Raw genomic sequence first — 20,717 nt, forward strand, 5'->3', positions numbered from 1 at the left:
TCGAGCCCATGTTTTTATTTGCATGCAAGAAGCGATTAAAATAACTAATTAAAACTCTGAGCGAATAGTACTGCCAGTAGATTAAAAACAAAGGTATAATTACCTCGATGCAGTAAACCGCAAAAAACAACCGCATTTGACAGGTTTGTTCTATTTTAATACCCGTTACTCGAAGAGTCTGGGTACATATCAGTCTTGTGGTGGAGAAGGAAGCATCATCGACCCCAAATGACTGTCCATCTAGATAAGCGCCTAGATTTCAGAGTCTAAGGCAACCAAAGTTTGTATCCAGACTCTGTGATGTCACGTTGTTACCCGTGTATTTCGCCCCGACCTCTGCCCCCTCCCTTATTGCTGTTCATTTCCCCGCGAATATTGGTGTATTTCACGATCATCGATTGTTATGGACATTAATGACATATAAATAGGCATGAAGTGGGTCTATACAGATTGCAGCGTCATACTTGCTCGTCTAATTTGAAATATATTTTATACTCATATGTATTGAATGAAAAATGTTAACATAGACATAGACCCTTTACGTAAGCCCAGAAACCGAAAATGAAATAGTCGACTAATGCCAACAATTATAAAATAATGCAGAATGTGATAATATGTGTACAGCGATTGATAAGTTACGGGGTATCCAACAAGAACAAACCTTTTTTGCAACTAAGTGTTCATGGAAATGGAATGTATGTTATTGAAGTGAACTAATGTGCATGGATGCCTCTATCTCACGATATGTCACATGTCGATCTTGCTCTATCAGTTCCCACACTCCATCGATGAAATGATTTCAGACGACCTTCATGGAACTTGTCATCGACTGAACTACGAGCACGATTAAAATCCGGCATACCAGCGATTATCTGTAGTTTTTGATGGTACTTTCTCGACATACAAAGAACTAAGTTCATCAACACATTCTTGTTGGGATAATCCGCGCCGAAAGTTGTGAAAAGTAATCTAACGAAAACCCTTTCAAAAACCAATTGTACATATAAACATTGTACGTACATACATATATGCTAAAAAATGACAAAGCCTTTTATGGCGTTGTCAGATTTTACGTATTGGCATTAGTATTGCCAATTCCAGATACATAAATAGCGGCCCTCGTATCTTTGTGAGCAAAGGCGTTGCAGGGTTGGCTGGCTCATGATGTGGTATTAATTGTAATTAATTAATTAATTGTAAGAATGTGGCATTCAGAGAGCAGCCAAGTGGATATTCAGCAGCAGAGAGAGAGACAAGAATGCTTGCAACAGGCCATTATACGAGAATCTACTCTGACTTCTGGATTAATGTTGCACTAGTCAAAACGAAGGATTCAACTCAGGGGCTGTGTGTAGACTACCGTGTCGTAGATACGATGGTACTTTAAGATCGATTCGGAGTTTGTTGGTTGTTAGAGAAATTCTAAAGCAGGACAATATCTTTTGGCAGTACCAAATTGTAAAGCAAAGAAAATAATAATAAACTCACACAACTTTGGCCACATGGGAACGGCGAAAATAGATGTTTCACATACCACATTTTGAGAATAAAGTTAAGCAGGTCATCTACAATCAGAAGTTACATAGGCAGGAGGATTATTTGCTATCACTTGGATCCCTTGGGTTAGTTGGACACAGCATCGCGGGTCTGAAAAAATTTGGCAAATTAAATGAATTACATTTTCGGCATCCCGCAGAGAATTTTAAGCCATAACGGACAGATCGAACTGGTTAATAGAGCTATCATTACAGTACTTTCAAAGGCGTCAGCCCCGGAACCCAATGTCGAGAAATACGGCATCCAAGACCGACAGGTCCTGCTGAAGACCAGGCTCTGGCTCCTCTCTGTGGGAGACCGTGCAGACGGCAACCAAATTTCAGGATACTCTTTGATGTAGACTGAAATCTCGCCGGTCAGGATGTCTGTGTCGAAGGCTTCCCCCTCATGGAACCCCAAGCGAATAGTGCGGTCTGTCTCCTCATACGGCTTTGTCATTATTCATTGGAAAATAATAAAGATGTATTTAATTAATTTACTTCGTACTGGTATGCAAAAGTTGTTATTAATTAAAAAGTCAACGGCACCTTGTCAAAAGGGCCCCAGGGCCTCGAACGAATTGATGGCAAGTGCCTCGAGGCCGAAAAATATCCAGAAATTGCGGTCAATATAAGACCACAATCATAGATGGGTGGCAGGGGAGGGATTCACCTCTGGAAATAATTATCATAAAGTGTCAGCTCTGACACAACCAGGTTTTCCGTGCAATTAAAACCAGACTTTTTGTTCAGCAGAATGAGTACTTTTTCAATAAGATTACTACCCTTTTGAAACCTTTATTTCATATGACTCAGAAAATCAGTCCCGGTCGGCCCATTACAATTTTAAAATACATTTATCATAAAATAGTCCGAATAAAGTGAAACCATTCTGAGCAGTATGAGCTCTATAATCCGAATGTGCAACATATCGTTAAAGTATTTTTTTCCTTTTGGTAAAATATAAAAATCTATACAATGTGGGCACTCTTGCAGAGTTTTTGAAAATCTTATTGCTTAATTTTTGGGGTGAGGATGAACCTTGGGAAGGAGTGTAAAAACTATCAGCATACTCCAGGCAATAGATATTTATAGTTATGCCGACGACGAGAGCCATTGCATTTAGTTACTTGTTGATTGATGAATGACGTTTCGGAATCTCTTGAATTCCGTGCATTAAATATTGATGGCATTGTGTCAAATGGAGGAATATTCGACTGAGTTTTTGGACTACTCCACTCGGCAAAACCTATAATATATAAAGACTGCGGCAGAGCAACCGCAACGGTTTGTTCTTTGAACTGAAACAGAAGCAGAAACAGGTGCCATTCAGTGTGGAGTAATCCCAAATACAGATACCAAACACTACTCGAGTGGTTTATGTGGGCCACATGACAGGGTAAATGGGAGTATATGGGACTGGCACTGGCGTCACTTAATTACGAGTATGGCCATGCTAAGATCTAAATGGTAACTAAACCGATGATAGATGCAGTCTCTTGAGCTGTCTGCTTGTCTCCAGGGCCTTGTGTCGTCTGTGTGCATTTACGGCCGCAGATTTATGAGCAGCTAATTTACTAAGCTAATTTGTTGAAATTTAAATACACTTGCAGCTGCCGGAGGCAGTGACAGCCTGATGCCCGGCATGTTGTGACACTTTTCAAAATGAGATTTTCCCTTTCCCGATTCCCCAGGCACTGAGTGGATGAGTGGCTGAGTGGCTGAGTGGATGAGTGGCTGTGTGGGTGTTGAGCTGTTGATGCCACACGTTCTACATTCCCCGTCGTCCGTCGCCCACGTTGACGCTGGCATCCCCTCACACGCACAACGCAATTCCGTATGCAAATGTACCAGAGTATGTCCGGCTTGGTCCGGTCCGTACCCGACCACCTGCAGAGCTTATCTCTCCGGTACGAGTCGAGCAGCGACGTCCCACAACAATGGTGCACCTGCATCCAAGCCTTGGGCTTGGGATGGGCCAGGAGACAGCGAAAATGTCACGAGCACAACTGTCCACCGAAGGACTGAAATTAAGGAGCACTAGAAGGGGGTATCTCTGCTTCGTCGCTCGCATTTCTAGTCACTTTCGGAACTTGTGATTAAGCCTAATCATAATCGGTTCTTTCAGAGGGCTATGCGATCGCGGAATCAAAAATCACGACTCTCGCAGAAAGGTTCTTGACGATTTTTGTTCAGTTTGTAGAAGGCGAGAAGTTTCCGACTTCAACGGTGGGGATTTCAGGATCACCGAATCTCTACCGACGCACACGTTTTAATGAGAAAGCCCAGCTGTTGGAAAACGCGGGAATACTGCTGGGCTATAGCGCACTCTGAATACTCTTGAAAGGGCTGACCTAGGATCATAGTAGAACGCAGCGAAATGCTGTCCGTAAGAGTGTAATGAAAGTGTTTGCAAATCACACAAGGCCGGCGGAAGCTGTGCAAGAGAAAAGAGCAGGCTCATCTGCTAGTTGGCAGTCCCGCGTCGAAACGGGTGTTGATATGCCCCTGGGTCCGTCTGCAATAGTTGATAGTGTTCTGAATGGGACTGGGACTGGGACTGGTACTGGGACTCGGACTGGGCCCGGTTGTGGACTATGGGAAAACGAGGGCCAACAAATGTTACACGTATTCATTTCAAGCGTTTTTATGCGTTGCTTGGCTTTTGTTTTTACCATGTCCTAGCCACTGTCCACAATCATTGGGCCTGACACAGTTTTTGTTGCCACACAGTGGCATGTCCTGCACTCCTTCTCCCTCTCTCTCTCTCTCTCTCTCTCTCTCTTGTCGTGTTTCCCTCTGTCCCTCTTTATAGAAGGGGGAGCGGAGCTTTGTGCCTTTTTGTTACTTTAGTGGACTTCTCAACTGCCTGGCTGGATGACTGGTCGGCGTGGCATGGCATGGCGTGGCGTGGCGTGGCGTGGCGTGCCTGTGCGCTGACAGTAAATGCTGAAAATTGAGTGCAACTTGTCGTAACTTTATTTTCAAATATATGCGGAAAGGACTAACCAGACAATGCACAAAACTCGCACTCGCACTCGCACTACATGGCCACCATCACTTTCACAGCATGGCCACACTCAATGAGATATGTGTGGCGGGGCGCATTTAACATGCGAAGGCCAGGCGACGAGCTCGTCCAATTCAAAGGACATTCAAGGAAAATCAGCAGCTTGTATTTGGACTTCAGTAGAACTACCTTGAGAATAGATATGTATGTGTGTATATAGTAGATCCATCAGGTCTCTTAAAAAATGATGTATCAAAACTTTTAGATTTCGGATGACTTAAGCACCTTAAGCGTCCCTTGAGTCTCCGGGTTTTCACATACAAATGGTTTATTTGTTCCTAGGTCCTAAGATGAAGACTTTCATCTTGGAGGCAGTATTGATGTCTGTGAATAAGGATCTACTGCTTTGCCGGAGCGTATCCTACAGGAGTTCAACGGTTGACACATTTGTCGCCTGCCCCATTCGCTTGGGTGCTGCACATACTCGTAGATACATATGTATCCATGTTGGACTCGTGTGTGTGTGCGCTAAGTGTTTTGCAACAAAGTTTTTACGTGCTTTTGTCTGTACCTCTTTGCCATATCCTTGCCGTTACCGTTGCAGGTCCTGCGCCCATCACATCTCCTGGTCCGGGCCTGGGTCTCGGTCTGCGTCTGTGTCTGGGCTTGGGTCTGGGTCCGGGTCCGGGTCCGGGTCCGGGGGCTTTTCACCATCTCCATCTCCGTTGTTGGTCTCGTCTGCATAAGCTATGCGGTTGCCTGTCGCCTATCAGGCCAGGGACCTTACAAAACCTCACTCCCTCTGAGTCGTTCTCGTTCTGCGGTAAATTTAACGAATATGCAAGTCCTGGCCAGCTCCTGCTACTGCTCCCGTTGCTCCCTGCTCGTGTTTTACCTACAGATCCTGCTCCATTACCCCGTTCAGCCGTTCATAAGTTAGCTGCAAAATTGTTTAAATTTGAGGCTTGGCTTGGCCTGGCACATACTCACACTGGTACCCACAGACACACCGACCGACACACTGACCGACACACAACCCAGACACCCAAACGATCAACTTTGTCTTTCGTTCTTTAAGTTTGAAACACTTTACCGACCAGCCACGCCCTTAGGTCAGTCCCTGTCCAGCCCCAGCTCCAACACACGACAAATCAACTGGCAATCAATGGCCATTGGTGCCACTCTTGTGCCTTCGTAGTATCCAATAAATTGCAAGACATTCCACTTTTACCGTAACCGTAACCGTTACCTTTACCGGTACCGTTACCCAACGGCGAACGGAAATTCCTGCCCCTGCCTCCTGCCTCCTGCGCTCAAGTACCGATAAACAGTGTCGGGCCAGGGCTGCCACACCCCCTATTTCGTGTGTCTGTGCTCCACACTTCAATTTAGACGCTGAACAAAAAATGTATATGTGCATAAGGATGGCTACTTGCAGATCTATCCTTCCTCAGAACCCACATACGATATATTATGATAAGTCCATGGCTTTCAACTACTTCGCATAGATCGTGTTCCTATATATGTAGACTTGATTGACTGTGATCATCATCCTATCTTGATGGCTCCAAAGGTTCTATGACGATTGAGGCAGTATTTCATTCGCCCCAGCTTTCCAGCAGAGAAATTAGCGTGCTTCTCTTGGGAGCCCTCGACCCCACTTTCGTGCATCAAATCGAGTCTGGGCGGCAGATTTTTTTTAGTCGTTTGAATGCCACAGACTTACAGTATATGGTAGCAAAGCTGCACATCTCCTGGCACCCGGACGCATACTCCAGCAAAAGCTAAAGTTATATCGAAGGTATATGGTACGTATGCAGGTGTGTGCATCGTGAGAGGGTCGCTGGAGAGAGCAGACTTCTTTGAGTTTGCATATCTTTGCCTGGCCAATTTGAATATTGTAACAAGAAAGAAAAAACCCCCTAAAATAAGGATAAAAGGGAGGGAAAACCCTAACAAACTGCAGTACAACGAAGCATTGATACGCTGCAAAGGGAATCGCTGGTGGATAGAATGCCTGGATGATTCTGGATTCCCAATTCGATGGAAAATTTCCAACAAAACGTCGAAAAGCATAATAGTCATTAGCCTATACTCGCAAGATTCCCATTGACTCTTAAAATAAGTTTAACTTGCCAGGAAGAATATCTTTACATTTCTCCCAAAGGTATCCAAGGCACACGAATGCCATTGGACCATGGGGAATTCGACGAAAAATGTTACGGAAAAATGGCCATTTGATTGGGTGTTGTTAGAACACATAATCACATCCTTCCTAATGCTATTCCCTATGGAGATATCCCGCTCTGAATAATGCCAAAGCTGGGCAAGGAATTCGCTGATAAATTTCCAAGAAAGTCCCAAAATCCTTGGGTAATTGCTAGGAAAAATGATACCCTTTCTCCAATGTACACAAAAAACCCACACATGCAAAGAAGCCCATTGTACGGGCAATTCTATTCTCCACTGGAATTTTGGTATGAGTGTGGGTCCGTTGAATACCACACACACACACACACACACTTACACACATACATCTCTTTCGAGACGCCACACAATCGCCTTATTTATCATACATCAATGTAAGAGTACTCGTCCAGGCACCTTGGCCTTTGATAGTGCCATCTGAACGGAGGTAAAAAGCGGAGCAAGCTCGGAATTGTAGCAGAAATTTCTAGTCCTAACCCTGCGGCCCAAAAGAGGCCTAAAGAGAGGCAAGAATTTTCTACCAATTGCCTTTGCTTTGTGTCGGACATCTGCCAAGCAATTTTCGGCTTAATTTGTCAAAGAATATTTGCGTGAAGTTTTCAATATCCCAGCTATGGGAGGTCACGGCGGTTACAGGAACTGGCAGCAAAGAGATTTTGTTCAAGGAATTTCCGCCCTGTCTAACATTTACGCTTTGGGATTAATTGACACAACACATCCCTGGTGTAAGAGGCGGCGGACTTGCACAGGAGCAGGCGATGCCGTCAACAGGTGCCGCAATGCACAAAAGTAAAATTCCACACTGAATATGTTTGCAGTGACGAAGCTCAGATACCCATGCCCCACATTTTGTATACTACTAGTTTCCTTTCTCTTCCTGAAACACTTTACATACCTTTCCTTTTGCGTAATTACTAGAAATATTTTGGTACTTAATTCGAGTTTCGATATCTATGAAAACACTGCCAGGAAAATCACAAAAATCAAACATACGGTCTTTAAGATATAAGCCAAAAAAAGACCAGACGTTACGTCACCAAAAACAGAAGTGGTTTTTAAGGTTGAGGTAGAAATTTTCATATATATATACGAAATATTCAGTGTTCAGTTCTTCGATTAATATGAAGCTCAATTAAACCATTTTCATTGCTCCATCTGCGGATTTCTTATAGGAAAATTTTACTTCGTTCCTTGACTTGTGAAGTTTTTTCTGTGATCAAAACGAGCATACCCTCTGCCAGGGTATCACTACGTGTAGAACCAGACCCAAAAGAAAAGCCAATAAAATTGAGCACTAAATTAAATGCAAATAAAATATAAACATTTTTAGGGATATATTTTGACAGCGAATCAAAATTAATCCCTCTCTCTGTGCGTGTGTGTAAACGGGACGTTGATATCTGAGACCATTGGCACCCGTCATTACTAGGGCGAAAAATAATAATGCATTGGGAGCATAATGATGTGCTTGTACAAATGGCAACATAATTAATTTGTATTATTTATTGAATCACATGTCCGACGCTTCAAATGAAAATGGATTTTAATTGAATGCATATGAAGGGGATGAAAACCTTCAGCCCTGCCCTGCCCGGCCTGTCCGGGCCGGGACTAAGTTGTTTCGAATTTCCATGTGCAAATATTTAACTCAATTATTAGCTCAATGAGCAGTGATATCACTGATTTAAATATTTATCCAGAATATATTTACACATTTGTGCATGAATTGTATTTTCACAGCCAATAAATACGACAAATAAAGTCATTCTCACATCATCATCGGGATGAGTGCCATAAATATACTCGTATATACGAGTATATACATATATATATATTTATTTTAAACTAATTAAGACAGTCATAAAATGGTCACCAAATATCTACACACCAGTGCCGACAATAAAGCATTTTTTAATGTCAAACAAGTGTTTGTACGACCGCCCATTCGGCTGTTTCAGCGACTATTAACATATCCATAAATATTTTGAATGTATCACAATTAGGCTGTTCTCTGTTGGATAATCGTAAATCATTCAAAAGTCAGTTTTGCAATGCAGAGATTCGGTCGTTTTGGTGGACAGCTTCCTGGGCTCTGGGCTCTGGGTCCTGCCTCCTGCGTCCTGGGTCCTGGGAAATCTCTAAGCTCTTATGTACATACACAAGCTTCGTTTCTGGGTATTGGTTTGGATAATTGCAACGGAATGCAGCTGTTTGGGCTGCCTTCTGGCTATTTTTGATAGGACCTATGAGCAACACTGTAACACACACACACACACACACACACACACACAGCTCTGTCTGGCGACACCATGTCGCCTTGGACCATGCCATTCGTGTGTGTCTGTCCGTCCCCTGGCTGTCATTCCGTCGCCTCGTGTTTGTTTGCCCTGGCTTTGTGGCTCGCTTCTGCTGCTGCTGCTGCCTCTCGTTTTTCCCTAAAAATATTGTTCAAGCTTATATTTGATATGCTTGGCGCACACATTTGTGTGAATATAATTCAAATTAATTTCAATTTGCCGTAAATGATTTTACGCATGTAATTTATGCAGCATTTAATTGGAAAACTTTAACCGCAAACTAACCGTAAGGCTAACATATCATCAAATTTACATCCGTTCTATTTACGATCCAGAATACATACGTACGTACGTGTTCAATTAGTGAATATATTGTTAATAGACCGATGCAGCACCTGCATAGATCATGTGGTTTCATTAGATCATCGACAGATCTGGCACTCTCTGGGGATGGCCTAACATCACAAATTCAAAACTTCGTTCAATGAATCGCTCTTTTAAATGGAGGGAAGTTCCCATGGAACCGCAGAGATTTAAAACTGGTTAAATTCCTAACTTATTAATTGCCAAGAAAACCCTTATTCCTATGTACGAGTATTCTCTGTATCACAAACACCCACGCAGTGTTGGTCGCCCCCCTACTGGCCTCCTGTCACTATCAATGTTACGGGTATTTCGCTCAATTTCCCTCCCTCTGTCGCCCTCTTGCAAAGCCGCCAAAAGTGCAAGTTTGAGCCGTAGTCAATGTCACAACTTAAAGAGGATATAGGGCTAGTCGTACCTACAAAAAGCCACATTCAACTATACTCTTGTGTGAAGTCCATAAATACGTAAGTCAGAACCTGTCAATGCGCTTTCGCTGGCATTTCTGATGAATAATTGAGACATTTTGTGGAACCAAGAACCTTTGGAACAGCCAATCCCCAGCCGCCTACGGGCGCCTATGAGGGAGTTATGGAGTTATGGAAACCGCATTCGTCAAAGCCAAATCGCAGCCAGTAGAAATGTTTTGTCAGTAGAGAGCTCAAGGGCCCCACATGGCCACAATGGTGCTTACACTTGCCACTTGATTTGTGAGGCTGTCTTTGATGTTTTCGGTGATTGTTCTCGTGTGTGACTGTCCCGTAATGGAAATCCTTTTGTCAAATTAAATTCTGGCAAATTAATTCTGTTGCAGCCGAATGTGTTGTCCGGGCCAGTCGAAGCCCCCGAAAAGAGAAGCAAGAGCAGGATCTGGGGGGGGACCAGGACCACCTGGGTGAACGGCCGGCTAAATATTTCAGCAAGCCCATACTGGTGACCCCATGCAGGTGTCTGCAATTACCTGGAACTCAATTAAGTAATTATTAAGGGTCTCGCACCCGGAACCCTCCCTCATAAGAATTTTATGCCCACCCAGACCCAGACGGAGACCCGGACCCAGACCTGGCCGTCTATAAAAGCCTCGGCCGAGCAGAGCTTGGCCCCAAAGCATCGTCATGTTGTGGGGCAAGCGGAAGGAGAAACGAGAGCTGCGCACCTTCGAGGATCTCACCCGATTCCCGATGGCCTTCTACAAGACGATCGGCGAAGATCTGTACTCGGATCGGGACAAGAACCTCGTCCGCCGGTATCTCCTGCGCTTCTATCTGGTAATGGGCTTTCTCAACTTCAACGCGTATGTGGTGGGCGAGATAGCCTACTTCATAGTGCACATCACGTCGACGACCACGTTGCTGGAGGCCACCGCAGTGGCACCGTGCATCGGCTTCAGCTTCATGGCCGATTTCAAGCAGTTCGGGCTGACTGTGAATCGGGGGCGCCTCGTCCAGCTGCTAGACGATCTCAAGGCGTTATTTCCCACCACCCTGGAGACGCAGCGGGCGTACAACGTGTCCTACTACCAGCGGCACATGAACCAGGTGATGACCTTGTTTACGATCCTGTGCATGACCTACACCTCGTCGTTCAGCTTCTATCCGGCCATCAAGGCCACAATAAAGTACTACTTTCTTGGCTCTGAGATCTTTGAGCGGAACTACGGATTTCACATTCTATTTCCCTACGATGCGGAGACGGATCTGACCGTTTACTGGTTCTCCTATTGGGGCCTGGCCCATTGCGCCTATGTGGCCGGGGTGTCCTATGTCTGTGTGGATCTGCTCCTGATCACGACCATCACCCAGCTGACGATGCACTTCAGCTATATGGCCGACACTCTGGAGGCCTACGACGGCGACGAGCACACGGACGAGGAGAACATCAAGTACCTGCACAATCTGGTGGTCTACCATTCAAGGGCCTTAGAGTGGGTTTCGTTCAGCTCCTCAGAGCCATGGCTAACTGGAACTCTTCTTTTGCAGTCTCAGCGAGGAGGTGAACAGCATCTTCAGCTTCACCATCCTGTGGAACTTCATTGCGGCGTCTCTGGTGATTTGCTTTGCTGGGTTCCAGATCACGGCCTCCAATGTGGAGGATATAGTGCTCTACTTCATCTTCTTCTCGGCCTCTCTGGTTCAGGTCTTTGTCGTCTGCTACTATGGCGATGAAATGATCTCTTCGGTGAGCTAATCTAACATTTCTAACGATTCGTTTCGGCATTGATGGGTGCCTTGGGCTTACAGAGTTCCCGGATTGGTCATGCCGCCTTCAATCAGAACTGGTTGCCCTGCAGCACCCAGTACAAGATGATCCTTAAGTACATCATCATGCGCAGCCAGAAGCCCGCCTCCATACGACCACCGACCTTTCCGCCCATATCGTTCAACACCTTCATGAAGGTCATCAGCATGTCGTATCAGTTCTTTGCTCTTCTGCGCACAACTTACTACGGCTGAGGGTGCATCGCCACATATTAAGGGAAAATTGCATAGAAGATTGAAGGAAACATAAACATATAACAAAAGACACATTTTTTTGGTAGTGCTAGAAACCATCTAGAGTTTATTCAGACTTAGAACGCTTCGCACTGGAGTTTCTCTTATTATACTAACATATCTTATATATGCTGTTGAAAAATCCAAATCCTCGCGTTGAATAGGACTCTCAAATCAAAAGTGAATCGTAAAAAGGAAAATAATTAGTAATTAAAAGATTGTTGAATGTATATTAATAATAAATTTATTGAAAAAGGCTAATTTTTGTGGATTCCCCTTGAGCAAGGAAGTGAATGAATGAAATTACCAAGAAGCAAAATTGCATAGTGTGTGTGTTTCTATTCGATTGGAAGTTGTACGTCTGTCGGTACACATATGTATGTATCTTCACATGTTGTATCTAGGAGTAGTATCTAGGAGTATCTATGCATATTGTGGGTGTTATTTTTTCAATAAGTGAAATTCCAAATGAAAGTATTCACTCCTACTCTCTCGCATTAACATTTTAAAGAGTTGAACGGAGCGGAATAAACCGTTGCATACACACACACACACGGACAGATATACACCTGGGGGGCACTTGTCATGGCCGATGTCTGTTGTTGTAATTTTTAATTGCTTATCAGCAATTTATATACATAAATATATTTACACCCAGCTGCCCCAACACACCGGGACACCGGGACTCCCGGACATCTGGACGCGTATGCACAGAAACATGTCTCTGTAAAAATAAATCAATAAATGTCAAAAGCAATCAAAGCCCATTAAATGTCTGATTGTCTTCCCGCCTCCAGAGAGAGATACGGCGATATATGGTGGAGAAAGGAGTGTGATAATTCGGACCATTTGATACCAGAGCAGGCCCGTTTATTGATGTTTAATAGCCTGTGGACGGGGCATGCCAATAAGGCCAGGAGCTTGGCACTGGGTCAGAAATCTGAGATCTCCCTTATACTCGAGTATACGAGTACGTTATTCGGGTCAAAAATGTGGGGATACAATTTTGATTTCAGTAAGAACAAAATAGAACATACAAATATCTTTGACTTAAAAAGTTCAAGATTCATGAAAGAACAGCGAGCTTCCTGAATCCTTTGAAACCCAGGGATTTGAGAAAGCCAGTGCGATATCTTTCCCGCTTCTCGGGCGTAAATTAACTTCGGGTTTTTCTTTTTAAATTTTCGCACTTGTCCCTGATAGTTTTCCAATTTATGCAGTACATTTTTCGGAAAGTCGATGTGCATCCTGTTATTCATTTTCGTTTCTGTTGTTAGCCGGCTTCGAGAAGCCGAATTGTTTCTTCAACTAGTTTATCTGACCGTCAAGTTTTTCGGAACGGCAACTTAACTTGAAGTCGAGAGACTGGCCCCAAGTACTGCATTTGATATATCGTATGCGATATATGTAATTGGTGAGCGTTTGATTCCAAATTATTACTATGTACAATGTACATAGATGTGGTGTATTTGTGAATCAGGAACTTAAAGGAACAAATTATTATTAATGTTTTATGTACATCCTTATAACTGTATTTTCTCTCGATGTATGGTGTGGGTTTATCTCTGTCTATTTGTAGAGTGATTTCATTTGCGACTTTGTGAATCCGTGCTTATTTGATGTTTATTTTTTGTGCTGTGGTTTACTTATTGTTTATAATCAGCTCCAGCGAATGGCACTGCCCCGAGCCTGTTTATTGATTGAGAGAATGATGGCACTTCTGTTTGCTCCCCCAAAATCAACATCGACTATTATAAACCAGACCAGAATCAACACCAACTGATTTAATGTCCTTGACAGCTATACAAATGTACATACGTACATGTCGCTCATATGGAAAGATACACTTGCACTCGCACATGTGAACCCATGCATCCGCAAACCGTAAAGCACAAGCTTTATCGGCTTAATATGGACATAAAGTAGTTTCCTCGATATAACAAGATGTAACAAAGTTCTTAAATTATGCGATGAATCAAGTACTTTATGCTACACCGGCGTTACCCAACGACCCAATCTGATAGTTGTGGGGCTTTAAGCATTTTGAATGAATTATGGCTTTCTTTTGGGGTTTCGTTGTATCATAGTTACGTAAGTGGTTCTAATGAACTATGCAATTCTGGAAAGCTGATAAATGCAACAATAAGTTGGACCTGAACACTTTGAAGCTCCAGCTTACCGGCTGGGCAGTATTAAGCTTTCAAATGCCTTGTTCAAAATTACCTGTCAGCTGCAGAGACTATGCACAATATGTACAATTTTAAGTGAATGACTTACAGAACTATTTTCCTTTTGTCCATTTAGATCATCAATGGCCGAAACACGCTCTAATTTGAAAAGGAATTTTGTCAATTTAATTCAGTCTTGCAGGGGTGTCTTTTGAGAAAATATTCTGAGGAATAATAGTTTTAGCTGCATAAAATCAAATGGAAAAACATACTGATGAAAGAAGTCGATTTTAGCTATGGGCTATCTAGGTGGAAAGCGCCAAGAAGCTGGCATGAAGAAAAAACGAGGACTTAAGCAAATATTAGTTGTGGGAAACTAAGTGAAATATTGAAAATATTATACCATGTATGCCCTTACGAAGGATGTGTGTGTGCAAAGAAAAGAAGGATGCAGGATATTCATCCAAATAAGAGTTATACATATTTTGAGAGAGTTTATAGATTATACTTCAGTGATGGCCACTCCGATTATTATAATATATTTATTCATTTATGCACATACATATATGTTTATGTAGTTGGAACCACACCCTATGTGGTGTGGCCAGTGCTTTGGTCTGAGAAGACTTATAGTCGGATTACCCAACATTTGGGCCATTAACTGTGCCTCAACCTTTCATTGAGTCAAACCTGTTCAAAGTGGCATATTGTTTTTGCACAAATATATTTATTTCACTAGTAATTGATGTAATGAAATATTTTAGTGAATATTGTCTTTGCTGAAATTTATCTTGCGAAAAATTGCAAATTGCAAACAAATTTACATACATAACATGTATACGTATTTACATATCTACAAATTCTTCTTTAGTTGTTCTTTAGTTTTAATAACAAATATTATTTCGCACCAATTATGGGAAAACAGAAGCAACAGAAAATGAATCCATCCACCATGTCCTCGTATGTCATGGTCCAAATAAATTCCTTAAAGGGGCAAAACGCTCGGAGTGTGCATTGTAGGGAGGACAAAAGAGAGCCCTACTCGAAAAACGAACCAAACAATTTTTACATTGTGTCTATACCCTAATAAAAGGTATTGTGTTGAAGGCACCTCCTCTACAGTATCTCTTTATTTATTTATAAAATTGTAGGCTACGTTAAAACTTATAGTTATAGCCAGAGCAACAAGTATTTTCAAATATATGTGCGTATATATACGCGTAAGAATATATTCAATAGTCGCATTGATATATTCCATGTTCTTCTGTGCTACTCAGCTATTCGGCTGTTGAATGGATTATTGTTTTTGCAGAAGGTTCACTAGAAACAAATTGATTCTTTCACCTCTAATTGGTAAGGGAAAATATTCATAGTTTGTGCTCAAATTTAGCCTGCGACAAATTGTTTCCTTCCTTGGACGAGTGACTCGTAATTGGTGCGAGCAAATATTCCTCTTTATTAAAATCTAAGGAATTTTCTGAGATGTTCATTGGATGCTGAAATAAAAGTCTCTCAGTCTGACAATGTTACACTTTGAATCCACACATCTCCCCTGATGCACATCTCAGCTAAAGCGAAAGGTTGGGTCTCTCTCATTGTAACTGGTTGCTAGGAAAAGCTATCTTGGCCCTTGAATATGGCTGTGGCGACCACTTAAAAGATTGCCAGCTAGTTGTTGGCTCTTTGGTGGTTGGAAACTTGCTGCATGACATTCCCTTGCACACATACGAGTGGAGCTGGAGCTGGAGCTGGGGCTCCCAAATGTGCCACTAATTTGTGGGCATGTGAAAATGTTTCTTACGCTTCGCTTTTTATGACCAGCTTCACGGACAGTCAGTGCGGATGAGTGGCAGTGGTCGCTGCTGCGCGGCAGCTAAGGTGAGAATGTCTGTTGCTGGAGGGCTGTCTCCCGGAAGGAGCACGTACCAGCTGGCAGTTATTAACAATTTGGTTGGCTGGTTTCGCCCAGTGTTTGGCGCTTTTTTAGAGGCAACTTCGTTGGAGCAACAAAGTTACTGTTACTGTTACTCTTCCGAACACTGACGCTGGCCAGAATGCAGCCCTGCGAGCACATGGTTGCCTGAGCTACCAAATTGACAATTATCTGCCAGCGGTTGGGTGAGCGCCGTGATCTGAAAACGAGTGCACGCTACCAATTGCTTCCAAGTACAATGTACAATACATACATATATCTGTGTGGCTCGCGACGATATAGTTATTCCAATCGAAAAAGAACAGCCCCTCTGGGTTATATCAAACGTATATAGGTTTCTTAAGGAATACGAGTATGTGCACGCAAAAAACAAAACCCTGAGAACCGAATTGGACTAAAATATTTCTGCAATTATATTGGCACCGAGAGTGAAAATATATTAAAATGGATTTATTTTCATTATATTTTTTTGTCTGTTTGCTCCATTTATATTTAAATCAAATCTGTAAGTCTGTATTTAGGTTAGGTTAGGCTATAGCGGTAGCTGGGGAGAGGGGATGAGCCTTCCCCAGCTCACTTGGACCTGTTAGAGGTCCTGTTTAGAGGACCTATTTTGCCGAGGGGGTGTGTGCCACCTCTCACTGCCGTCCCATCCGGTGGCTTGGATGAATTTGGACAGGATCCCTAATTTGGTTTCGGAATGGTCCGAAGTGTCCGTGAAGCCAAAGTCGACGATTTCCCAGGGCCGGGCAATGACAGAAGAAGTGGGGGACAGATTCCTCCCTTTCCTCGTCACGACAACTTCTGCAGAAGTCATTGTGAGGGATTGGCAGCCAGGAGGAGTGTGTGCCAGTGTCCCCTGATGGCTCGAGTAACTACAGAGCACTGGGCCCTTCGATTGATATGGCCATATCGATCCCGAGACCTGTCATCTCCTGTTTGCATTTTGCTCGAATATTTCGTGCGTGAGGAGCCTGCACATAGCCAAAGGCATCGCTACTTGATCCCTCTCTGATAAGGGAGGGATCGTAGTGCCCTGCCTGGCTAGCTCGCCGGCGGCCTATGACCGCTCTGCGATCTCGTTCAGAGACCTTCGGCTGTCATTGACAGTGCTTCTATGGCTGCTGGCTGTACCAGAACACGCACACTAAGTGCCTTTATAGGGAGAGTTTGGTTGGAGACAATAGATATAGCCTCTTTTTTGTCTAATCTTCGTCGTCACCGAAAAAATCTCTTCTTTCGATCTATCATCAGCCATAGACATATTCGTCCCAAGGAGAACGATTTGTAGCCTTGAGTGTTTAGGGAAGAGACAAGCAGAGACTGTATATACATGAACTAAGAAGTCTTTACCGTACAACGCTTAGGCATAAGATTTCCAAGGGCTCTTCAAAGTCAGACTTCTTCCCCACAAATTTTCCTACTTGAACTCAGGAACTAGTCTAGTATGTTCTTTATTATCATACTTTGAAATAAATTAGAGACAGGAACGAATTGTGATACGTATCCAAAACGGTTAAGACCCTCCTCTTCTTTGGTGGTTGATGTGATGATGCGATGATGATGTGGTGTGCAATTATAATGGGATATGATGGAGCTCAGCCCCCCCTTCTCCCTTCCCCCGTGGCAGTACCACTACACATGTACTCGTACCTGCCTCATTACGTATGGCATATTTGAAGAGCCGAAAAAGCTGCGGAAAGTAGGTGAAAGTAATATGCATAATGTAAGTTGTTACACAGGTAGGAAGTGGGTAACTACTCGAATGTGTGTGTGAGTGTGTGTGCGAGTGTGGGTGGCTCGGCCCGGGAGTCATAGCTGCTAGTGGTTGGTGGTTGGGCTGTGTAATAACTTTAATAACTTTACTTACACGATGCTCGTTTATTGAAATTCCCCACTCACGGGTGGCATGCGCGCTCCTTTCTTGACTTTGCCCTGACTCGCTTCGAATGGGATTTGCTTAGTGCGGTTCGATTCAGCGATGGGAGTGTGATTTCAACGGCGTGACTGCGATTGCGGGAGAATGGATTAAAAATCATAGATGCTCTCATGTGGGCGGTGGGGGTCTTTCTTTCGTCTTTATGGATAACATTTCCAGTGTGATCGAGAAATAGATTATATCCCGATCCCATCTATGGTATACTACCATCTGCCCACGTAGGACAAAATTCGGCGATGGTTTTTGGATTTCTCATATACATATGTATGTAGGTGATGGTCTTTCACGCTGCTCACGTGCTCATCTCTGGCCAGCCGCGACGTGCGCTGGGTCCGTGCTCGGTGAGTGCCTGTTGGGTATTTGCACATTTTAACGGATTTAATATGAAAATTAACAGCACCATACATGCAAACGTACCCGCATACTCATGCACGCCCACAAATACACACACACAGGAATATTACCTAATTGTGCGAGTGCGTGTGTGTGTGTGCGTTTGTGTTTGTGGGAGTTTGAGTAATTTGCGTTCATAATAATGAATCCTTGGGCCCATTGACGCAAGACGCTGCCACCAGACGAGGGGCAGGGGATGGAAGTAACAGCTGCACTTAGTTGAAAAAGTTCTTGAAATAGCAACAGCATGAGTACACCTACCCGCATGCCATGCCACACCACCCCATACCCCATACCCCATGGAAGCGCTCACTCAAAGAACTTCAACAATTATTCAAGACGTGACTTTTTGGCTTTTAAATATTTATGGGAACACGTTCCGTCCAAAAGAAAACGGCAAGGGTGGAAGTGCGGAATGGCGACAGGCACAGCAGAGTAATACTTACTCGCGACAACAGGAGTTGTCCTTGTTGTCCTTCCACTGCGGTCCTATCAAATTAAAATTCTGTTGTTCCTGTCGATTCATTTCCATCATAGGTCCACTGGAAAATCCCCGCTTCATCGGACTAGTGGAAAACATCTATCCCAAAGGGATAGTTTTAGTGAACAAAAAGTGCCACTAGCTGGAATTCTCTGCGCCAATCTGTACAATCTATATAAAGCTGCCCCGAATGTCGGACTTCCTTCAAGTCTATAGACTTCATTTGCCTATCAACTGCCTTTCCTGCCCCCTTCCCGGACATGCCATGCCACTCTCTGCCGGGTCTGCCGTTCCCCGTTTCCGGCTATCGTCTAAGCAGAATAAAGAATTTCGAGCTGCTGGCAGAAGTTGCACGGGGCCACAGATTTATGCGTTCATTCAGCTAAATAAAGGGATAAAGTGGCAGCAGCCGCAGATGCAGAGGCAGAAGAGAAATGTAGTCATTTCTTAGTTTATTTTGTGGAACATCGCTGACCCTTATAGTGTTTTTTTTTCCTTGTGCTTGCCGCTCAATAGTTCATTGCACTATTGGGAGTTTTACCTGGAATTCAAGGGAGGGACGGCCAGTGTCACCCTTTCTGGCCAATTAATGTGAAAGTAAAAGCGTGACTCGCTCACAGAAACACACTGCCACACGCAAACACACACATACACACACCCACACACCCACACACCCACACTGGCAAACAGCCATTCAAATCCCGATGGCCGCTAATGGAGCCCAGCAGGGGCATCTTGAGGGCAAGAGCGAGGGATCATCGGCCCATAAAAGCGCAAAAAACTGACACGACATGTCCTTTTACATGTCGAACATGGGCAAAATATGCATATCCCCGGAACAACAACTACAACAAAAGCAGGTGGTAAAAAAACTACCAGCACAGTGTCAAAAGTTACTAAAAAATACACCTGAAGAATGCCTGATGCCAGATTAAGCCCATGTCCGAGCAGATTCGATTACCACTATTCGAGTGCACATCAAATCATCACTATAATAAGCCGATGAAAGTCTCCTCACTACGCTAAAGTAGTTTGTATTTATTCCGTTTTTGACTAAATTTCATTCCCCAAAAATAATGATTTTTAAATGGCTGATGCCATGATGAAAAAAATGTTTCTGATATTTCAGAAGAATACAAAACAAAACAAAATTAAATTAAATAAAAGTACATAAGCCGAAATTGATATACATATGTACATTGGTTTATGTTTTAATATTTAATATACATACATATTTAATCCACAATGTACTCTGGTTTTATTAGCCAAAATACCCAAAAAAATGCTAATTAAATTTGTAATTTGTATACCCAAAACAAGCTGGATAATTAGGGATCGCAATCATTATAAGCTATATTTTAAAAAGCACACAATTTAAGTTTTACGGATAATCTTCGGTGATAATAACTATCCAAAATGTTTGTGGATGTGCATAGATTATCCTTTATCATATTGGTATATTGAAATCCTCTGTGCGGCTAGTCTAATTTGATGATTTTTTCGCCAAAAAAATTACAAAAGTTATCATTATTTACGGTCCCTTGGAAGATTTCTTTGGCAACTAGGTGTCTGTATATCCCTTTCCGGACTGCAATTCAGAACATTTTAGTAATGATTTATATAATTATTCCTTTTCCCTAGTCTCCTTTATGTTGGTTCAAGAAGAGGTAGTAGAACGGGCGGAAAATCAAATGGTTTGCCTAAGTTCCGCAGATGGAGAGATCATAGTGGTGGCTCTCACAGTAGCCCAAAAGAAAGCTGCAAACTAGCGGCATGTGTGGCGTGGAATCATTGCCCCATGTGCAGTCGGATGTATTGGCCAAGGTGCTGACCTGGGCAGAGAACCATCGAGAGGACGCTCAGGTTGCCCCAGAAGCGGCCTCAAAAGCGGCCCAATG

The 20,717-nt window shown here is 43.2% G+C and overlaps 1 protein-coding gene across 1 annotated transcript; it reads left to right on the forward strand.

The window, feature by feature from the left end:
• The first annotated feature begins 10,528 nt into the window (after window positions 1–10,528).
• LOC6602746 (putative odorant receptor 92a) lies at window positions 10,529–11,972 on the forward strand. The gene is made up of 3 exons (XM_002027758.2): window positions 10,529–11,337; window positions 11,393–11,591; window positions 11,654–11,972. Exons 1-3 carry the CDS (start codon window positions 10,529–10,531, stop codon window positions 11,864–11,866), a joined length of 1,221 nt encoding a protein of 406 aa, XP_002027794.1. The 3' UTR covers window positions 11,867–11,972.
• The last annotated feature ends 8,745 nt before the right edge of the window (window positions 11,973–20,717 follow it).

This window comes from Drosophila persimilis, unplaced genomic scaffold (genome assembly GCF_003286085.1).
Source record: "Drosophila persimilis strain 14011-0111.01,24,50 unplaced genomic scaffold, DperRS2 tig00000697-arrow-arrow-pilon, whole genome shotgun sequence".
In the NCBI taxonomy this organism is placed as follows: Eukaryota; Metazoa; Arthropoda; class Insecta; order Diptera; family Drosophilidae; genus Drosophila; species Drosophila persimilis.

Coding starts and splice junctions, on each gene's coding strand:
- LOC6602746 (XM_002027758.2), top strand. CDS start 10,529: ATGTTGTGGGGCAAGCGGAAGGAGAAACGAGAGCTGCGCACCTTCGAG. Junction 11,338..11,392: donor TACCATTCAAGGGCCTTAGA/GTGGGTTTCGTT, acceptor CTTCTTTTGCAG/TCTCAGCGAGGAGGTGAACA. Junction 11,592..11,653: donor GCGATGAAATGATCTCTTCG/GTGAGCTAATCT, acceptor TTGGGCTTACAG/AGTTCCCGGATTGGTCATGC.